Here is a 15,816-nt window from a genome sequence, read left to right as displayed (position 1 = left end):
ATGCTAGTGTTGAACGACTCGGAGCACGCGACAGATAACAACAATAATATCTTTACGGCTGCGCCGATCGACGATATCGTCAAGTCGACATTCGGCGGTGTTAAACAAGCGACGAGAAAGAAGCTCAACGCGTTGAACGTTAAATTTTTACAATCTCTGGGATTCGCGGTACGAAACATCTGAACGATGACTGAAATTCTCAACATCGGAGGCGAGCCGGTCTTCGACGATCGCATCGTCAAGATCGAGACTCACACGTACAACCCGTACGCCAACACAACGTTTGACTATAACGACGAGATACGAATACCCATACAACAGTAGGATCTGTATACGTTGCCGTGCGAAAGTTTTCTCTACGTCGAAGGAACATTGACGGTGACCAGAGCAGCCGGCCAAGTCGATAACGTGGTACTGGGGACTAATTGCGTTGCGTTCATGTTCGACGAGATTCGATACGAGCTCGACGGTATGGAGATTGATCGCTGCAGAAACGTAGGAATAACCAGCACGCTCAAGAACTACGTTACGGTATCGTCCGACAGAAGCGTGATCCTGAGAAACGCTGGCTGGGAGCCACAGAATAACCCGAATGGATATTTCAATTTCTGCGTACCGCTCAACACGTTACTGGGATTTTGCGAGGATTACAAACGCGTGGTGATCAATGCTCGTCACGAATTGATCTTGATACGATCGCGCAACGACAACAATTCCCTGGTGGGAAGTCTCGCGTTGGAGCCCACCATCAAAATACTCAAGATACAATGGCGATTGCCTCACGTGGTATTGAACGAGATCAACAAGCTGTCGATGTTGCGCGCCTTGGAAAACGGACGATATCTAAGTATGGGGTTCCGTTCGTGGGATCTGTACAAGTATCCCCTGTTGCAGAACACGACCAAGCACTCGTGGGCCATTAAGACCGCGACTTAGCTCGAGAAACCGCGATACATCGTCTTCGCTCTGCAGACGGGTCGGAAGAACGTCATGTCCGCCGACACAAGTCGATTCGACGATTGCAACTTGACCAACGTAAAACTCTATCTAAACTCAGAAGTTTATCCGTACGACGACTTGAATTTGGATTTTGGTAAACATAGATGGGCGATTCTGTACGATATGTACGCGCGTTTCTGCAAGGGCTACTACGGATACGAATATCTCGAGCCGAGTCTCACCGTTTCGACTTTTCTACGTAACGGCCCGTTTGTGATCATCGATTGCTCTCGCCAAAACGAATCCGTCAAAAACGCCACCGTAGATGTCAGAATAGAATTCGATTGCATGGAGAACGGACCGCCGAATACCTCCGCTTACTGTCTCATCATACATGACCGCGTGATTGAGTACAACCCGTTGACGAACGTGGTGCGCAGAATAGTCTGAGCGTTCGCGGCAACGTCGACGTGAATATTCTCTCTCTCTCTCTCTCTCTCTCTCTCTCTCTCTCTCTCTCTCTCTCTCTCTCTCTCTCTCTCTCTCTCTCTCTCTCTCTCTCTCTCTCTCTCTCTCTCTCTCTCTCTCTCTCTCTCTCTCTCTCTCTCTCTCTCTCTCTCTCTCTCTCTCTCTCTCTCTCTCTCTTTCCATCAGTCTCCGATACAATTATTGAGAGGGTAAGGGAGGGGGGAAATATAAATCAGAGTGTCGCGAGACGGTTTGCAGAGTCGCGCGTCATTCCTCTTGATTGACGCATCGACGAGAGAGAGAGAGAGATATATATATATATATATAAAGAAATCTCGTCATGTCCGTACCAACGTTCGTGGACCTGCAAGGATTCCTCGTCGGGATGAAATTTGTCGTGAAGGAGGTGGCGGTGCTGAGAAAAGGCTGCGTTCTGTCGCATCACATCTTTAATTACCCCATGCCGTGGAATCTCCTCACAAAATCCGATAAATCGTGCGCTACCTGGTTGATTCGCAATCACCATGGATTACGATGGGAAGACGGAAACGTACCGTACAGCATGGTGAAACGCCTGATTACATCGGCCGTGCTTGGTGTAGAAGAAGAAGAAGACGAAGAAGAAGATGATGACGAGATGCCGACTCTCGTGTACGTCAAGGGATGTCAGAAACGAGAATGGCTGGTGGATCTGCTGGAGAATTATGCGCGAAAAAACCTAATCGTCGAGACTCTGGATGCGCATTACGAAGATATCGAATCTTTGAATAAACTAGATGACACCAATACTATGCGATGCGGAAAACATGTCAAGAATTGCGCGTTACAAAATGTAATAAAACTATTTAACTGGTGGTCGCGCGCGACGCCATAAGAACTTGCAATATTTTTTTAAAAAATAAATTATATATAACTTTTTATAATGTTTTTATTTCTTACTCCCCTTCCCCCATCATTACCGTTAGAGTAGGCTTTACTTCCCCCTCTCCTAATAAAAAAATCCACTGCACAGTTCTATAAACATTAATTCCCCCTCTCCCTTTCCCCCACCACATCATTACTTTTGTAATGTCGGTGTTGCCGCGTATACTCGATTAATTTTACATGATCAGTCTTGTCGCGATCGCTTGTACTGACGGTCAACTTCTCAGAGAGCCGAGAGGAAAAATGTTCTCCTTTGAAGGATGCAGCAGCAGCAGCAGCAACAGCAACAACGGTGCAAAACGCGTGAATGCCGTAAATTATTACGTGCCGATTCACGACGTTGAAACTCAAACGTATGAGAAGAAATGTAATAGGTAAGTTTCTTTTAAGAAAAAAATAGAGCCTCCCCCAGTTTTTATATCTTTGCAAATTGTAATACTTGCGAAAAAAAACTAATTTCATTTCTTTTATACAGCATTTCGGGGGACCGTCGCGCGGTACGTATACTCGGCAGGCGATACGCGCTGACAGCTACGGGATACAAATTCCTCGAAATTGGCATCAACGTTGGCCCACCGAGTTACGTGGAGATCGCCGTGGGAGATCATCGAGGAAAGGAACTGCTGTTATCTCTCGAAATGTGGAAGGCACTCTACGAGCAACAGCGAAACATTCAGAATTTTTTTCGCAACGACTACAAAGATGTCCATAGTTTTGTAAACGTTGGACCGCTAACGGTGAGAGTTTGTTCATCGGTTAATAAGGTCAAACTCATACGTCTAGAATCTGTAAACGTACGCTTGATGATGACCGAATCGACGTTGCATCGTATGTTCGATCTCGATCGGTGCATCGATGCGAGATTCGATCGTTTGGTCAGAATACTTGCGACGGTCGATGCAAAGTTTGCGCAGTTCTCCGATATCGCGTCCACCGTGACGGATCCCAAGGAAGCGTCGAATGTAATATACGCTAGCGATGCGTTCAATACGAATCAGCTCATCAATTGTGAGCTCGCAGCTTTAGTTTTTTAGTACGTAAGATATATCCTGTAAAAGAAGAGTTAAATAAACAGGCTTTTTTTACACCTAAATGAACGATGTAATTTCTTTGCATGCATGTCCATCCCTACCTAAATTTTATCATCGTCTCGATGACGTCATTTCTTCCTTTGTCTTTTACGTACTGCGTAGATTTGTCTTTTACGTACTGCGTAGATAGATTGTTTAGTCTACGCGATAACCACCCCCCTTTTCCCAGAAAAATGTTGTTTACGACGAACATGTTCCGACAGGTTCGACGCGTTATCGGGTCGATCATCGTCCCGATGACGTCATTTCTTCCTTTGTCTTTTACGCACTGCGTAGATTGTTTTACGTACTGCGTAGATAGATTGTTTAGTCTACGCGATAACCACCCCCCTTTTCCCAGAAAAATGTTGTTTACGACGAACATGTTCCGACAGGTTCGACGCGTTATCGGGTCGATCATCGTCGCGATGACGTCATTTCTTCCTTTGTCTTTTACGCACTGCGTAGATTGTTTTACGTACTGCGTAGATAGATTGTTTAGTCTACGCGATAACACCCCCCTTTTCCCAGAAAAATGTTGTTTACGACGAACATGTTCCGACAGGTTCGACGCGTCATCGACGAGACACGCTCCTACGCAGTGCGCTATCGAGTTAGTCTTACCCATGTGCGCCGCCTAGCAGCGTTGTTGCGAACGTATCCCCGCGGCGCGACCGCGCACCCCCACGCGGACCCCACGCGGACCCGCGGCGCTGCGCGACGCCGACCCCCGCGCGGACCCGCGGCGCGACGCGGACCCCCCGCGCGGACCCGCGGCGCGACCGCGAACTCGAACGCGAACTCGAACGCGGGTGAGTCTTCCCGGTGAGTCATCCCGGTGGTATGCCAAAGTCACCCCCCTCCCCCTCACCCCCTCGTAATCCGATACCCTTGTGTAACCCGATACCCCCCTCCCCCTCACCCACGCGAAATCCGATACCCTTGTGTAACCCGATACCCCCCCTTCCCCCTTTTTTTAAGTTAGAAAAACCCTCATGGGTACCCCCACCCCGGCGGTGGGGCGGGCGGTTATGCCGGACTCTTACCGGCTCAAAATCTAACGTGTGGCCTACGCTTGGTGTCTCGAAGGAGACCCCCGGGAACTATTACTAATACATCCGAAGGGCCCCTCACCAGCCCGACTAGGGGCTGCCTACTCGCCCGAAGGGACCCAAGGAAGCGGGCAAATACCCCGACCTCCCCTAGGCCCCCCCGGGATCCCAATTATTGGGACTCTAAAGCGGCGGCGGGTACCACAATCCCCGCCGCCGCGCACCCTAATAGGGGCAGGGTCGAGGCTCAAGTGTCCGCCCTTGAGCCCCGACCGCCCCTGGGCCGCGAGCGGTCGGACCACAAGTAGACCCCCCACGCGCGGCCCCCCCGCTTGGAGGGCCAGAGTCAGGAGCCCTAAGGCTCCGGGCTCGGACCCCCCCCCCGGCGACCCAGGGGAGCACTAGTGGCGGAATCCCCGTAGGGAGACCGCCCGAGCCCCCCCGGGCCCCCGTCTTTCTCATCCGGAGACAGGCGAGGGGGGGCGGTCCCTAGAGGCCGGCCCCACCTCGTCCGTCTCCATCTCCGAACAGGCCGAGGCCTGTCCGGGGGGAGGGGGAGGAGGAACCACCGTCCGACACCCCGTCGGATTCGCCGGTGGCCCTCGCCCCCCTTTTCCTCCCTGGTGGGCACAGCCCACCTCTCCCCCAGCAGGTGCCCAGCCGGCCACCCCGAGACCGCGCACAGCGGACATCTCGGGGCCGCCGCAGGGCAGCCGCCGGCCCCGTGGCCGCTACCTCCGCAGCGGTAACAAAGGCCACTACGGTCCACCGGTGAGGCGCACAGGGCCCAGACGTGACCCACGTCCAGGCACCTGTAACACCTCAGGGGGCGGGCCCGGAGCAGCACTAACTTCGGGCTGCTCCACCCCACCCTGAGTCCTTCTCTAATGATCTTGTTCGCGGCGCCGATAGGGCACCGCGCCCATGTCACTTCCATTCCCCGAGGGCGACGGACGATCTCCCCGACCGTCACATCGCCCTCTCTACAGCCGCCACTTGCGGCAATAACGGCCTGTATCTCTTTTGGTGTGACCGAGTCATCCAGGCCCACCAAGCGCAACCCCACGCTTTTGGTAGGCCTGGAGACCCGCACCCCCGAACCCTCCATCGCGGCACCGACGCACCGCGCTAGACGGTCCGCCTTCTCCCCAGGGCTGTCTCCAGGGACCTCAATCACGATGCCCCCAGTGACAGCCCTTCTGCACGATATGCGGTCAATTCCCAGGTCCGCGAGAGAGACCTTCTCTCTCGCGGTCCTGAGAACCTCGGCGTACGTCTCCGGTGTTCCCCCCGGGACAGTGACTGTCACCGCCGCCGTTTTTGGGGGAACCGGCAACGCAGCCTTGGCCCTCCTTTTCTTCTTGGTGGACGGCGGCGCCCGCGACGCCCCCACAGCCCACCCCCTCGGGAATCTCTTCCCGCAGGCAGGGGGACCGGGGGCGCCGCGCCGCCCCCGACCATTGCTCCCACCCTTCCCCCCTTCCCCGGCCTAGCCGCCAGGGAGGGAGGAGGCATGGTAAGAGCCTTCCCACCTTGAGGAATACCCCCCCTCCCGCCATCTACGGCAGGGATGGCCCCCCTCATTCCCCTGGCTAGGGAGCGAATCTCCCTCGCCAGGGCCTCCACCTTTCGATCAAGGGTTTCGAAGCGAGAGTCCGCCTCTCCTCCGAGCCCCCGATCGCTAAACGCCCCCTTTCCGGGGGCATTATTTCCTTTATTCTTCTTCCGGGGGGCCACTTGTATTGCGGCCTTCCGGCGCTCCCTACATGGGGGAAAGAGAGGAGGTGTCTGTGTTGACACCTCCGCCCTCCCCACCCTGGACTCCTGATCGACCTCTATTTGAGTCCCTACTTCAGCATTTCTCTTTTCCAGCTCGTCAATACGAGCGGCCATGGCCTTCATTTCTCCCGTCATCGCCAAGATGCGTTCCTCCAGTCTTTCCCTACTCTCCCTCTCATCTTTTGCCTCCTTTCTAGCCGCCACCAATTTCTTGGAGGCGCCTAGCAGTCTGTCATTAAAGGCATGCACCAACTCATCCATGCAGTCAGCGTACCCCTCCATTACAGGATCCACCATCAATTCTTTCTCGCCATCCTCGTTTGTTTCCACCTCAGGTGGTACCAAACAATCATAAAGAATGTATTTGGATCTATCCACCAACTCCCTTCCGGAAATCTCCTTCACTCTTTCATCCAACTTTCCAGGGAATTTGATGAGGCCTTTACGGGAGCATTTCTCCAGGTCTACTTGCCTGTTTACCCTCTTTTTTGCTTCCCGCGCCCCACCACTCCCCAGTCTAACCAATCTAACCTGGCACCCTGTGAGAGAGGTAGAGGCACCATCCCCTTTCCCTCCCCCTCTTCCTCCATGCGTGGCAGCGATAGCCAATGCCCCCGACGGACTCGCTGCCAATCCGCCGGGTAGCCCATCTCTCGTTGACGACGGGGGGAAGGCTGGGACAGTACCATCCCCTCGCCGTCCCCTGGGATCCGAACCCAGGGAGTTCTTTCGCGTTCTTTTACTCATCATGACTGTTAAAAGGTTGGTTTTATTTCGGAGTTGCCGTCTCCTAGGCTGGTTGGCTTCCACGCCTTACGAGCCCAGCCTGCCCGAGCTCGGGTACCCCGGGCTCGCCACACCCGTGTCGGGGACGCCCCCCAGACGCCCCAAGGACATCCGGCGGCCGCCCCCGACCCCTGGGAGGACGGTTGAGAGCCTGCAGCTACTCCCTCACGACCCCGTCCGGACCGGGCGAACTTATTATAGAGGTCGCCTACCTCGCGAGTCCCAAATGACTCCCCGGTCTCCGTCAGCCCGAAGACTGACGGAGATTACGGTGCTGATGTGCTCGGGACCCCGGGTGCGCAAGTACCCGTAGTGGGGAAGGCTCCTAGGGACTCCTAAGAGTCCCCGGTGGCCTCCCCCACCCCCTGGGTGGCCCCCTCCCCCTTTTTTTTTATTAGCGTGGGGAAATCCTGCATCTACCGGAATCCCTGACCCGAAGGTCAGTATGTTCATCCAGTAGTCCCCCTCTGGTGTTGGAGGGGGAGGACCCCCTCGCCCTCTGGGAGGAGGAGCGAGGGGAGTGCCGGACTCCTACCGGTTAAAACCCCACGGGTATCCAGCTGTGCGTCTAAGGAGGGCGCCCGGGAACTTGTTTCAATTACTTCCGGAACGCCCTCCAACGCCAGGCCCTATTGGGCTCCTTCTTGAGCCCGAAAGCTCTTGGCCTTTTTGGCCGTTGAATTTATCATGTGGCGGGGTGTGGACACCACCCACCCCGCCACCCTTCCCTATGCTGTTTCAGGGAGGTATGGTTCGACGCCTCGTTTCTCCCACCGAGACAACGAACCCCCCTTCCTCCTGGTCTCCCCTCTCGTCGGAGAGGGGGAGGATAGGAGGTGCTATTCCTCTCGCTGCGCTTAAGAGCGCGATAGTTCTCCCCATTATTTGGGAGGACCGACCGAACATGGAACGGTCGGTCGGTGTGATCTGTTAGGAACGAGTTACGTTCCCGTTCCCTTCCAGCCGTGGCGTCTTCCTCCCCGGGGAGGGAGAGCAGGCCTTCTAAGACCCGCAATAATCACGGCTGGGGGAGAAGATCCGCGGCTGGGGGAGGGTCTACCTCCCCCCGTCGGATCCTCTCCGCCTTCTCTTTGGCGGACATCACCTGGCCGCAGAAGGCCAGGAATGCCCGCCGCTTCGTTTCTTCTCCGACCATAGCCGCCACTATGGCCGGGAGGGAGAGGTTGTTTCCGACCTCTCCCCGTAGGACACGGCGCTGCGCTGCCCACGCTGGACAACTCTCCAGCGTGTGCTGCGCCGTGTCCTCCTCCTCGTCGCAGTGATGACATTTCTTGGTGGCTTCCTTCCCAATTCTATGCAGGTACACACCGAAACAACCATGTCCGGTGAGCACCTGCACAGAATGGTACGATAATCCGTATCTCCGACTGCTCGGCCAATCCGCCAAGCAGGGCCGGATGGCGTCGATGGTCCTCCTTCCAAATAGGGTAGGATCTGCCAGGTAGTCCTTCCACCTGTCCACCAGGACCATCTTCTCCTGGAGCTTGATAGCTAGACGTGCCCTGGGCAGGTCTACGTTTACTCCCCCCGCTTGCAGCTCTCTCACTCTTCTATGCACCTCTGCATGTTGTCTAGCTGCAAGTACTAGTGGGGGGAGTCCTGCCAGGACCGTCGCCGCCGGGTGCGAGACCGTGCGATATGACCGTGACACCCGGAGGGCCACCGTGCGCTGGATCCGGCGTAATTTCATCCGGATCACCGGCGACCTCTCCGCTGCCGACGCCCGAACAGGGGCGCCGTACAATGTCACGGCCTGCACGGTCGCGGCGTATAAGCGGCGAGCATAACCGCTCGCCCCTCCCAAGTTAGGCATCAGCCTTGCCAGGCTGTTTGCCACTCCCATGGCTTTGGGAGTAAGGCGAGCGAAATGCTCGCCAAAACTCCAGGAGCCATCCAGCCAGAGGCCCAGTACTTTCATACTGGCCCCCACGGAGATACGGACGCCCTCCACGTCTATTTGGGCCTCGGGTGGCCTCCCCGCAGACTTGTCGTAAAAGAACACAGCCTGTCTTTTGGGGGGCCACCCTTAGGCCCACCTCGCGCATCGCAGCCATCACTGCCCACTCTGTGACTCTCGCCTTTGCTAGGGCCTCGTCCCAAGTATCGCCCTCGACTCCCAGGAATGTGTCGTCGGCGAATCCATTCAGCCAACATCCCGGGAGGAGGGCGATCCGGAGGAGGTAATCGTACCCCAGGTTCCACAGAAGTGGGCCAAGCACTGACCCCTGTGGAACTCCCCGCACGACCAACCTGACCTGCACTACACCATTGCGGTCGGTGTATAGTAGCCTCCTGTCCCGAAGGTAGTCGTAGACCACCGCTATTAAATAAGGAGGGACGCTGTGATACAGTAGCCCCCTCCTTATTATCGGCCATGGCAGGGAGTTAAAGGCGTTAGCCACGTCGAAGCTAATGCCCAGCACTACCCTGTCAGCCTCCATCGCTGTTTCCAGGAGGGCTCGAATGCGTTCGATCGCATCCACGGTCGACCTGCCCTCCCGGAAGCCAAACTGGGCCCGCGATAAGTCGGGCCCGGTCCGGGACAGGTGTTGGACGATGCGGTCAGCGAGAATTCTCTCGAATAGCTTCCCGACATCGTCCAACAGGCATATCGGCCTGTATGCCGATGGTTGGTCGGCGGGCTTGTCCGGTTTTGGGACGAGGACCAGACGAGCCACCTTCCAGGGCCTGGGGAACCGGCCTTGCTTGAAGCACTTGGTGAAAATCTCACACAAGCGCTCGGCCAGCTCCCCGGTTGTCAGGACCCAGGCTCTTCCGGGAACTCCATCGGGCCCCGGAGCCTTTCCAGACTTGATCCGTTTGGCGGCTTTTCTCAAGTCGTCGATATTGACCCCGAACTCCTCGTCTCACTCCACCGTAGGTGGAGCAGGACCGCCGAACTCTCTCTCCTCGGGGTCGTCTGGAAACAGAGTTCCCACGACCTCCTCTAGGAATTCGGGGTCCATGGACTCCGTCGCCGGGGGCGCCCAAGCTCCCAGCTTATTGAGAACTAATTTGTATGGACGCCCCCACGGATCATCGTCCAGGGCCTCTAGGAGCTCTCGCCACGCCCGGTCCTTGGCCCTCTTTATCGCGCTGGAGTAGAGCCGCTTGGCGGAGCGGTACTCCACTCCCGCTTCTTCCAGTCGTCGCTGCTGCCGGTCTCTACGGGCCCGCAGCCAACGACGCCTTGCTTGGACGGAGGAGCGCCTTAAGTCGGCAATCTCCTCCGTCCACCAGTACGCCGCTTTGCGCGGATGAGGCCTGGACCGGGGCATGCTGGCGTCGCACGCCGCGTGCATAACACCCCCGATCCATTCTGCAGCCTCATCCACGTCGTTTTCAGCCACTATTGTGGCGAAGTCGTCGACCCACAGGGAGGTATGGATGGACGTCCGTAACATATCGACGTCCATCCTCCTGTGGGCCCATCTTGGGAAGCGCTGTTCTGCTTCCCTGCGGCGGGCCCGGACCTCCGGGGGGGTGGCCGGGAGACTTATCTCAATAAACATGTGATCCGAGAGAGTCTCGATTTCCTCGACCACCCGCCATCCCCTGACCCTACGAGCCACAGAGGGGGCTGCCCACGTCAAGTCGACAATGGACCCCCCCGTGCCCTCACGCAGGTCTGGACGTTCCCGGTATTTAAAACGACCAGTCCCAGGCCCGCCGCCCATTCTTCTAGGATCCTGCCCTTGCCATCCGTGGCCGGGGAGCCACACAATACCGATTTGGCATTGAAATCCCCGGCCACTATAATTTGGCAGGGCAGGAACCTTTCTAGAGTAGCCTTAAGGTTCTCTAAGGTCTCCTCGTATTCAGCCAGACGCAATCTTGGGGAGATGTAGACCCCCGCGACGTACGTCTGGCCCCATTTCACCAAGGCAAATCCATCGCCTGCCTCAACTCGAGTACAGGCGACGGGGTCCTCGGTTTGCCTCCATGTGACCGCCGCCAGGCCGCACCGACTTACCGCCCACAATGGGCTGTTCGGCGGCACCCGGCCCGGCTCAGCGGCTACCCCTAGACCGCAGCCCCGCTCCGCCATCGTGTGTACAAACACATCCCGCGAAGCAGGGCTGCGATTCAAATTGGCCTGTAGGAATCGGATCGGGGGCATTTTCAGTAGTACTCATCGGAGTCCTCGTCCCCTTCACCGTCCACTGTCCCACCTATGGGAACATCCGCAGGCCGCGTGTCTTTCCCTTCCAGCCCTGATTTGGGCTCTGCGATTGGATCGGGAGCTGGCAGTGGGGTCGTCTGCCCCAGCTCCGTTTGTTCCTTGTTCTCCTCTGTATCCATAGCCGTCCCAGTCCCCTGTACAACGATGGGTTCCAGGACAACGATAGGCTGCAGTGCAGCTACGGGTACTGACTCAGGGGTTGGTTGCGGTGGCGGCATCAACGCCAGTCGTGGCTGTGCCTGCTGGTTTACCGCTTCCTTTCCTCTGGTCTTCCTCCTCCGTTGAGGTAGTGGCCTATCCTCTAGTTCTCTACTGTTATCGGCAACCGGGGCCGATCTCTTCACCGGTTGCTTAATTCTAACCGGGTAGGTCACCGTTGCCACATTTGTGATTTGGGGAAGTGGACGGGAGAACTCGGGAATTTCCTCCACTTCCATTTCCTCTTCTTGCCTCCTCGTTGTGGATCTCTTAGGTCCTGTCGCCATTTTAGGCTTCATCTTTTTTCTTGCGGAAGTGCAGAATTTTCCTCCCGCGCGATGTCCCGCGGGTCTTCCTTTGTCCGCACACACGGGGCAGTTGGGAACCGCACCGCAGCTTCTTGCCAGGTGATCCGTGCTCCCGCAGCGGTAGCATTGGGAGCTCCTGTCCACGGCACTAGCGCACTGCGCGCGCACATGGCTTCCCTCCAGGCAACGGAAGCACTGGAGGGGGCGTGCCTCCAGCGCCTGTACCCTGGCCATGAACCAGCCCACTTGCAGCTTGTTGTCCCGATGGACAACGTTGTACGCTGCAAGTGGGCATTTGACCCACTCCGTATTCAGTCCCCGGCGTATGGGGCCAACCTGGACCTGTGTCGGCGCGCATCCTCCCTTTTCCGCTACCGCTGCGGCTAATTCGGCCTCCGTAATTGAGTCCTCGAGGTCGAGTACTCTCATTTCGCCAGTTTTCGTTGGCCTGGTGATCCTTATCCCTGTACGGCCCTCGAATAGTTTGGCTAACCTATCCGCCAGGACGTCAGCCATGGCCGCGCTCTCACAACCGGGGACCTCAATGATGAGGGCTCCGGTCTGAGCTCTCTTCGGTTTGAGGCCCGCCGTAAACCCTAGTTCGCCAAGGTTTATTTTCGTGCGGGCCTCCCGTAACAAGTCCTCGTAGTTTCCCACGAGGCTTGTCAGAATGACCGCTGCATTCTTCGGCAGTTTCTTCGCCTTGTTACCAGCTGCAGCAGGTTTATTTGCCGGCTTTGGAAGAGTCCCATTTCCGGTCTTAGCTCCGCCTGCCTTTGGCTGAGTCCCGCTCTTAGCCGTCTTGCCCCTCCCAGTCGCCGTAGTCCATTCTGACTTTCCAGCAGGACCAGTGGCTTTGACCGGGGCAGAGGTGGCTCCGCTCATCGATTTCTTGCTTTCGGGATGGGGGCTTTTCCCTCCCCCACTCCCGACTTTGTTACCGATGGCTTTCCCTTTCACTTTTTCGGCGAACGTCGGTTTAGGCGCGGCTTTAGGCTTGGGCTTGACTTCGGGTTTGGGTTTTGCCCCAGTACCCTTACCCATATCTCCCGTTGCCTGGCCCCCTTTGCCGCCTTTCGCCTTGGTCACTCCCTTCAGGGCTGATGGGTTACTTTTGGCGGCCGGCGGCCTGTTCTTCCCCATTGGTGCTTGATTTGCCGAAGACTCGTTTTGTGTCTTCGCTCCCAGGTTTGCCGCCAATTTCGCAAACATACCCTCTAGCTTCATTGTGAGGGTATTCATCATTCTGTCCTCCTGGGTTAACTGAGTCGTTTGCCCAGGTAGGACAGCGTCCTCCAGCAGTGCCTTTTTCCCGCCGATTTCAGGCCTGTGCACCGCTGGGGCACCCTTCTCAGCGATTTCTTTGAGGATTCGTAGCCTCTCACGCTCCGAGTCCTCTATGGCCTTCCTCTCTCTTTCGGTAGCGCTCTCCACTTCCTCGTCAGAAGAAACGGGAATCACTGCCCTATTCCCTCCTCTCGCTTTCCTCGTAACGATCGGAGATCTTGGAGGGGAGGCGTTATTCGCCGCCTCAAACTCCATTTGGTCATCCCCCCTGGGTGGTAACGCCCTCTCCACCATCTCGCGGAGTCTTGCGTTATCCTCCCTTAGAGCGGAGATTTGAGCGCGAAGCTCCTCAATCTCCGCGTCTCGGGCCATCTGGCAGTCGTTATTGCCCATTCGTCCGACCATGTGGGTGATGGCCGCCGTGATGGTAGCGGCAGCATCAATTAGGTGCCCTTGGTCTGTTCCCTTGAGGTTCCTCGCGGTTGTATTGACCTTGTCAATCTTGCGAATTGCCTCAAGTATTCTCTCGGGCAGGTCGTTCGTCGGGGCGAACTTCAGCTCGTCTAGTTTCTGTTTCTCTCTCAGCCTTCTATTGGCTGAGAGATTAGCAGACACGGAAGGGTCATCCAGATCCTGGAGTCTCCGCTTTTCCCTCTCGACTTCCTTCCTGGCTTGGCGAGCCAGTATTTTGTAGTAATCGCCTGTCGTAGGAGGTCTTTCTCTGCCTCTGGGCGATGCCGTCCTTGCTCTCGCGTCCTTATCAGAGTCTGACGCCTCAACCTCGTCGGTGCGGCCTTCCGACTCGATGGATACCATTTCGTCCGAGGAGTTCTCGGAATCCCTTCTAGTCAGGGCTTTGTCGGCCTCATCCAGAGTCACCTTGGATTTAGCTAACAGAGAATCAATATCTTTCTCCCTCTCCCTACTCCTCCTCAGAGTAGAGGCAAGGGAGGAGGAGGACCCCTGATTTCCGTTATTAGCATTGGGCGCGCTATGCGCGCGCGCGCTATTTGCCCTGTCGCGCTCACTGGCGGGCCCCTTTGCAGTCCTCTTGGTCGTCCTAGAGGGCTTGCTCGTCGATCTCGTCGATCTCTTCGTGGTGTCCTGGGGTACACCACCTCCCGTATTCTCAGCGATTTCATTTCCACCAGGCGGGCTCGCTGCCGACCCGTCCAGTGGTCCTTCCGTGAATCTTTGTTTGGGGGTTGATTTATGCATGACTTTACGGTTCCCTAAACCCCCCGCGGCTCTGTCTGCCAGGGCGTGCCCTCACCGTCCGGCCCTGAAAGGACCGGCCGGGCCCCGAGTTCCCCCGGGGGGCAGACTATACCTATGCCCCAGAAATGATCATCTGGGGCAGGCTCCAGCCCCTTACTCACTCGCGGGCGCAGCCCATCAAGGGGCAAACGCACCGCGGGCTTTCGGGGGTCCCCCGCCTCCGACAGCGGGGGTACCGCAGGGGGCGCCGCCACGCACGGGAACAAAGATCCCCCGCCGTTTGGGATGTAGGAGGCCGTAACCCCTCCACCACCCCTCCCGACGGAGGACCGGCCTACAATCCTGGGTCACCGGCCGAGGTGACCTCCGCACCGGCGATCCTTTACGCCCGCTGACGGACTTAGGGTAGGGGGAACTCCCTACCATACACCTGCCGCGCGCTAAGCCTGACGGGGGAGCGGATCCGGCCGAGAGTCTCGATCCCGGCCCCCACCCCCGTCCGCCGCCCGCGACAGGCCAGGGCACAGGAAGTCCCCCAGTTGTCGCGGTTGTCCGCCAGCGAGCCTCCGCTCGCGCTTCCGGCCCCTGCGTCCGGAAGCCAGACCCGCCGGCCCCGACCTCGGAATACGTCCGAGCGGCCCGACGGGTCTCCCACCCAGGTCGCCCCGGCCCCGACCTCGAAGTACTTTCGAGCGGCCCGAGACGACCCTCCGCGCTCGGGGAACCGTGGGACCACGTCCCTGGTGTGCAATCCCCTCGCGCGGGCCTGCCCCCCACCGAACCCAGCACCAAGTACTGAGCCGAATGAGAGGCGGTTATCCCTCCCCTCCTAGGAGAGAGGGGATCCTCGCAGACCCTTGGAAGGGCGATCTAGACCCGCAGCGCACGCGACCTAAGTCGCGACGCCTCCGTCCGAAGACGGAGCGCGGGCCTTTTGACCCCCCAACCAAGGGAACCACGGCCGACTCTACCCCCACCCGCAAAAGGGATACCCCGAGCCACCCCCCTGCCGGAGCACCGGCGTGCAATGGGTGAGTAGCCCAACCCCGGGATGGGGCGACGTAGGACGGGAAGTGCGCCCGCCGAACCCCAGGGCCGAACGAATGCCGGACCGGGCCATTGCCCGAGAGATCCGACATCCGCGATCAGCCCAGGGGCGAGGCGAGCGACCCCCGCCGCTACCTCACTCCCCAAGGGAAACCTGTTCCCTCCTCGAACCTGCCGGAGCACCGACGTGCAATGGCCGAGAAGGGACCCCCAATCCCCGTGGTTTTTTATCGAGGTTTTTCTTCCTCTAGGTCGGCGGGAGGAGTAGAAACTCCCCCCTAACGGTCCCGACCGACCGGGCGTTTGTAGTCAGGGTCGCCATCCCCTACCGGCCGTTGGAATCCAGGTGGGCGGGACCCGGAATTACGTCCGAGTTTCCTCGGACAACCCGCTCCGCCCCGACCCAGACTCCTAAGCAGGGCAGCCGGTCCCCCGGTTTTCTGTCAGGGTTTTCCTTCCCTTAGGTCGGTTAGGAGAGCAAAGGCTCTTCCCTCACGGCCCCGACCGGCCGGACAGTTGTTTATAGAGGTAGTCTG

At 57.6% G+C, this 15,816-nt stretch overlaps 2 protein-coding genes across 2 annotated transcripts; one reads left to right on the top strand and one right to left on the bottom strand.

The window, feature by feature from the left end:
- The first annotated feature begins 186 nt into the window (after positions 1-186).
- On the top strand, positions 187-936 carry LOC139778479 (uncharacterized). The gene is made up of 2 exons (XM_071716412.1): positions 187-266; positions 351-936. The coding sequence occupies exons 1-2, from the start codon at positions 187-189 to the stop codon at positions 934-936; spliced, it is 666 nt and encodes a 221-aa protein (XP_071572513.1).
- Positions 937-10,628: 9,692 nt separating this feature from the next.
- LOC139778478 (uncharacterized) lies at positions 10,629-11,087 on the bottom strand. The gene has a single exon (XM_071716411.1). The coding sequence runs from the start codon at positions 11,085-11,087 to the stop codon at positions 10,629-10,631; it is 459 nt and encodes a 152-aa protein (XP_071572512.1).
- Between the last annotated feature and the right edge of the window lie 4,729 nt (positions 11,088-15,816).

This window comes from Temnothorax nylanderi, unplaced genomic scaffold, assembly GCF_030848795.1.
Source record: "Temnothorax nylanderi isolate EJ_2023f unplaced genomic scaffold, tnyl_v1.0 TNYL_tig0185_pilon, whole genome shotgun sequence".
In the NCBI taxonomy this organism is placed as follows: domain Eukaryota; kingdom Metazoa; phylum Arthropoda; class Insecta; order Hymenoptera; family Formicidae; genus Temnothorax; species Temnothorax nylanderi.
The sequence above is the reverse complement of the archived record's forward strand: the minus strand, read 5'-3'. Positions and strand labels throughout refer to the sequence as shown.

Excerpts from the sequence above, each read along its gene's own strand:
- LOC139778479 (XM_071716412.1), top strand. The coding sequence starts at position 187 with ATGACTGAAATTCTCAACATCGGAGGCGAGCCGGTCTTCGACGATCGC. Across the intron at positions 267-350 it reads GAGACTCACACGTACAACCC|TTTTCTCTACGTCGAAGGAA; the intron begins GTACGCCAACAC and ends GCCGTGCGAAAG.
- LOC139778478 (XM_071716411.1), bottom strand. The coding sequence starts at position 11,087 with ATGGCGGAGCGGGGCTGCGGTCTAGGGGTAGCCGCTGAGCCGGGCCGG.